Source organism: Daucus carota, chromosome 9 (genome assembly GCF_001625215.2).
Source record: "Daucus carota subsp. sativus chromosome 9, DH1 v3.0, whole genome shotgun sequence".
NCBI classification, from domain to species: domain Eukaryota; kingdom Viridiplantae; phylum Streptophyta; class Magnoliopsida; order Apiales; family Apiaceae; genus Daucus; species Daucus carota.
The window spans coordinates 5,484,364-5,490,489 of NC_030389.2; the positions used below are offsets into that span (position 1 = coordinate 5,484,364).

At 37.0% G+C, this 6,126-nt stretch overlaps 1 protein-coding gene across 1 annotated transcript; it reads left to right on the top strand.

The window, feature by feature from the left end:
• Positions 1 to 580: 580 nt before the first annotated feature.
• On the top strand, positions 581 to 1,261 carry LOC108201133 (F-box protein CPR1-like). The gene has a single exon (XM_017369435.2). It carries the CDS (start codon positions 581 to 583, stop codon positions 1,259 to 1,261), a length of 681 nt encoding a protein of 226 aa, XP_017224924.2.
• Positions 1,262 to 6,126: the final 4,865 nt, after the last annotated feature.

The following is a 6,126-nucleotide window of genomic DNA, read 5'->3' on the forward strand; positions in this document are numbered from 1 at the left end:
TCCTCAACTTCTTCATAACCTTTTTCAACTATCTCCCATTCTTCTTGAGCTCCGAGAAGAGCCTTCATTTGTATGCTCCATTTTCCATAATTTTCTTTGGTTAATTGAGGGACAAAAGAAAGAGGAATTGAGTTGTTCATTCTGTTGGGACAAGGCTCTGATACCAATTTGTATGTGTAGAAACTTGTAAAAATAAAAGGAACAAGAACAAAAGAGACCTTTTATTGTTTCACACTTTTTGATACAACTCCAGGGAACACTATATAAACTGATCACATTCATAACTGTAGGATATAACTATTCCTCTTCCCTGACACTTCACCTTTCCAGGAGTTTACAATAATTAGGAAACATTATATTTAATAGATATTAGATAAACATTGAAAGTTAATTTATTTATTTTCCAACATATAGTGGGGAAGATTCTTTTGGCTTAGTTTCGCGTAAATCTTTAAGTGTGATTTCCAATTATCCTTACCCGTCTAAAAAGTTTTCTGATGCAGCCGTGCAAATTGTTGGCTCGGCTAATGGTATGTTGTGTTTGTTTTCATTTGATCTTTCATATGAACCAATTTATTTGATGAACCCATCCATTAGAAAGTATAAGGTCGTTGATTCTTCGGCTATTGTCCACCGGACAATTGGAATTGACACGAGAGTGATGCTTGGATTTGGGTATCACCAAAAGAGTAAGGATTATAAGATTGTCAGGTTTTTGGAGCGACAACAGGTCCATAGCAGGCACCCTGGAGAGTCTGATGTTGAGATTTACTCCTTGTGCAGTGATGCTTGGAAAGAGATTCAAGTACAATATTTCCCTTGGATTGTACGAGATGAGGCGTCATCAGTAATGTGCAATGATAATCTTCACTGGATTCCACATAATTGTGATCGCGATGATCCGGTCGTCTTGTCATTCAACATTGAAAAGTATGGATTGGACGAGGTGAAGTTGCCTGATCTTACGGTTCATACAGATTCTCCTCTAACTGTGACAGCAGTTGTTCTGAAGGAATGTCTTTGTTTATTTGGGCACGTCCTTCCTGTGGGGTCAGGTGAAGAAAGTACTAGATGCTACTTATGGATTATGAAGGATTACGGAGTGGCTGAGTCATGGACAATGTTATATGAGATCGATTGCCAACTAAAAATTCGAAGGTGCATTAGCTCTACAAGGGATGACCAACTAATCTTGGAAGACATCCATGAAAATGTTGGGTTCCGTCCCGAATTCCTAAATAAGTTAAGGATCCTAATTTGAGAAGGTATCTTATTTATGATAATTGAGGTAATCCGATTCTTGGTAGAATATTAATTATGGAAGGATTTCTATCCAAGATAGGAAAAGATGGTAATTATCATAAATAGGAATTTGAAGTTGATTAGGATTAGAATATCTTGGATGCCTATAAATATAGTTATTTGTAGGAGTTTTATGGTATTGCAAAAGTTAGAGAGTTGTGTGAGAGATACACAAGAGAGAACTTTTGTGATCAAGTTGAGAGGTTTGTATACAAGAGTGTTGAGTGAGGGAGCGACTCCAATCTTGTAATACATTCATATTTAGTGGATTGGTGGTTTTACCCTCCCTTGAGGGGTTTCCACGTTAATTGTTTGTGTTCTTTACTTTCGTGCTTGTTATTGTGTTTGATTACCGTCAATCTATAGTGGATGCGATCCTAACAAACTGGTATCAAGAGCTGAGGTTCGAGAAGTAGATTCGACGTTAAAGAGGAGGCAATCACGAAGTAGGCTGTTTGCGTTGTTGGTCTTGTGTTGATTTTTTTTGGCTTGATGGAGGATCTGAAATCATTGAGGATTGATGCACCCAAGTATGATGGGAAGACGGATTTCACTATGTGGCAATTAACCGTCAAGGATGTGTTAATTCAACAAGGACTTGATGATGCCTTGGAGAAAACGAAGCCAAAAGAGATGAGTGATACTGATTGGGCGAAAATCCAGAAGAGAGCGGCGAGTACAATCAGGCTGGCACTTGCACCCGAAGTGAGATATAACGTGTTGAAGGAGTCGACACCAAAGGAGATATGGGACAAGTTAGCAAACATATACGCTTCAAAGTCGTTGACCAACCGACTTAATTTGAAGATGGAGTTGTACTCATTAAAACTGGATGAAGAAGGTAATCTCCATGATCACATTAGTTGTTTTAATCAGCTGGTATGTCATCTGGCTAATGTTGATGAGCCGATGAAAGACGAGGAACAAGCTCTGTTGCTGTTGTCATCATTACCGAAGTCCTTCAAATATTTTAAGCAGACGTTGTTAGTGGGGAGGACGTCTCTTACGCTTGATGATGTGTTAAAAGCGCTAAGAGATAATGAGAGGATGACAAAGGATGCTGTTTCTCAAAGTGGTGAGACGGTTTTAGCTGTCCAAAGTGCTGAAAGAGGGAGGAGTCGCGCGCGCAATGACCCACAAGGAAGAAGTAAATCTCGGCCGAGTAAGAAGGATATGAGCATTGCTGAGTGCTATTATTGTGGTGAAACGTGTCATATGCAGATGTTCTGTCCGAACTTTAAAGAAGACTTGAGATCCTTTAAAGAGATGAAGGGAAAGAACAAAGTTGAAGATGCGCACTCTACACACGTGGTCGAGGATGGAGAGTTTTTGATGGCGAGTGATGATATCGTTTCTGATTCGGTGAAGAATAAATCAGAATGGGTGATGGATTCTGCTGCTTCCATGCACATATGTAGGGATCGAGCGATGTTTGAGACTTTATGCACAGATGAAGATCTTGGTTATATCATTGTGGGGAATGATGAGAAGATGAAGGTTCAAGGTGTTGGAACTGTTTGTCTTAAACTCCATGATGGTACAATCAAGAAGGCTCTCAATGTCAGGTTTGTACCAGATGCATCAAAGAACATGTTGTCTTTGAGCGTGTTGGCATCACGAGGGTACAGATTCGTTGGACGAGGGCGAAGTTGCAAGGTGTATAAAGGAAAGAGCTTGATTCTACGAGGGATGATGAACAAGAAGAACATCTATTGTTTAGATGGTGGAGAAACGAAGACGAAGACCGAGAAAAAGGTGAGATTCTCGGATTCAGTTGAAGTTTTAGGGAATTCGAGCCGAGGGAGGATTTGTTGGGTTCCGTCCAGAATTCCTAAATAAGTTAAGGATCCTAATTTGAGAAGGTATCTTATTTATGATAATTGAGGTAATCCGATTCTTGGTAGAATATTAATTGTGGAAGGATTTCTATCCAAGATAGGAAAAGATGGTAATTATCATAAATAGGAATTTGAAGTTGATTAGGATTAGAATATCTTGGATGCCTATAAATATAGTTATTTGTAGGAGTTTTATGGTATTGCAAAAGTTAGAGAGTTGTGTGAGAGATACACAAGAGAGAACTTTTGTGATCAAGGTGAGAGGTTTGTATACAAGAGTGTTGAGTGAGGGAGCGACTCCAATCTTGTAATACATTCATATTTAGTGGATTGGTGGTTTTACCCTCCCTTGAGGGGTTTCCACGTTAATTGTTTGTGTTCTTTACTTTCGTGCTCGTTATTGTGTTTGATTACCGTCAATCTATAGTGGATGCGATCCTAACAGAAAATATTCTTTTGTACAAGACTGAGACCAAAAGCATTGATTATCTGAACATCCTGAAAAATTGTTCCCTACATGGAGAGTCTCATTTTACTTGATCAGAAAAATGAAATCCTGAAAATCCAATCTCCTGGGAGAGAACATATTCGTGAGGTTATTTCTTCAGAAGATGAAGATAGTGATGATCTAGAACAGTTCTCAGAAGATTATTCTTATGACGATGAAGCATCTGAAGAAGATTATTATGAAATTTCTGATGGAGAAGTTTCTGAGGGTTCAGACAAAGAACTTTCTGAAGGTTCTGACAAAGAACTTTCTGCATATCATGACGAGGAGTCTTCTAATCAGGTTCTCAACCGGGCTCTCAAAGAGGGAGATAAAAGTGATGAGAGAGGTGAAAAGGATAAACAGTTGTCCGAAAGACCTTCTGATAACAGTTTTGATTGTTTAGTGGGTGAAGAAGGCAGTTCTGACTGTTTCCCAAAGCCTGAGGACAAGACTAGTTGCAGTACCCGAGGAACAGGTACAATTACATTCTTCAAGACTAAATTTAAATGTTTTAATTACACTGGTTACATGATTCAGGGCTCTTATTTTTCATCAACTCTCTGTAGGTTCTTTTGGCATGTAATTTTGAAGGCAGAAATATGAGGCATAGTAGATAATTTCTTTCTGTTATACTCGAAGTTTATTTGTCGGCTAAATGCTCTTTTAACCCACAATGTTTGTGGGTGTGTACCGATACAGCCTTGATTTATTGACTCGGCGGATTCAACCCTCCAAGTATCCGATATATATGGATGGACAATCATGAAATTTCACACTGGTGAGGGTTAAAAGGGCATTAAACAATATTGAGGGTTAAAAGTAACATCTAATGTAATATTTAGTGTTTAATGAGTGTATTCTTTAAGGGTTAAAAGGAACGAACAAACTTTATTTTCAATAGTAATTGTCAAGTTTACCTTTGTTATATACTCTTTTTTTAGCTTTATCCCGGTATGAGGGCTAATTGGAACATATCAGATACTTAGAGGGTTGTATCGGACGAGTTAAAACATTGCGACGCGTTGGTACACATCCCAAACATTGAGGATTAACCGGGCATTAAGCCTAACTTGTCTAAATAACAAATTTTCACTTTGTCAGCTACATTTTTAGGGATAATTAGGGTTGTGAACATAATGTTAGCAGGAAGGATTCATGAGTAAATTAATTATTTTAAGAATTCTGAGAGTCGTGAGATTGATAGAGTTACTTGCATCTTACTATAATATGTATATTAGTCATATTAAAAAGATATCGTGGTCTCTTTTGGGTAGTGTGCTTAACTATACTGAAGGTTACATAGCAGACATGAAATACTGATTGCACAAGGAGAGTTAAGAAACAGTTCAGCAGCACATATGTATGTCCACATTCAACATTAAAATTCTGTAATTGTTGAATTAGAAACCCTAGCATCATTTTCATAAAGCTTGAAGTTAATAAATTATAATCTTCCCTAGATAAATTGCTGATTAAATGATTAACTTTATTCACTCTCTAGGTCATCGTTATGGGTACACATGAAAAGAAAATACTTCATATCCATGAACAAATACATAGATATGCTGAACAAAAGATAGGGAATCAATGTTTGGATAAATGATCTAAAGATGAGAAACCAGGTTTCAAATCCAAGACCATTTTACTAATTTTCTGTGAATACAGGGTAATCAGTGCTACATATAAGTCAAATCCAAGACCATTTTACTAATTTTCTGTGAATACCCACAGGGTAATCAGTGCTACATATAAGTCAATTTATATTGTTGCTTCTATTCATGTTCCATCTTTATTTTGTTGTTCTTATTTAGTCATAATTCGTCTGAATGCTCATATATCTTTTGGTATATTTTTCTCCCAGATCGATAACGATCTAGAATACCTGACCTTTGTAAACTTCTTGTTTCTTTTTAATATATCACTAGATGAGAAGTTGGCTTGACAGCTAGTTACTTTTCAATGCCCAGAAGTGAAAGTGTCCATGTGCAGTTCCAGAAGAAAATTGAAGACTGGGATAAAAACACCTGCAGCTGCTTAATTAGAAAATGATATTGTTTGAATTCTAAATAACTTTTACTCTTTATTTCCATTGCTTATTGTTGATCTTTGAAATAACTTTTTTTCTTTATGTGCAATGCTAATAGTATTATCTAGCTAGATATATTTTCTTTTATTGTTGTATTAAATTCTGCTGTATTTTATTAGAGAGCCATAATTGATCTCCAAATTTGGTCTCTTGAGATGCCAATAGGTGGGTTAGGGACACCGAAATACATCTTCCATCAGATGATTCACCTTATCTCTACTTTTTTAATCTTTCGGCCTCGAGAAAAACATCAATAATGTCATCCAAATAATTCACCTTGGTGATTAAACCATTGAAAAAATTATGATGATCTCTTCCATTATCTTCCATCTCGAGTCTAATATGATTGATGCACAGTGCAAGGACCAACCCCATAATGCAGGTAACTTTGTCTCTTCCCACTTTTGTAG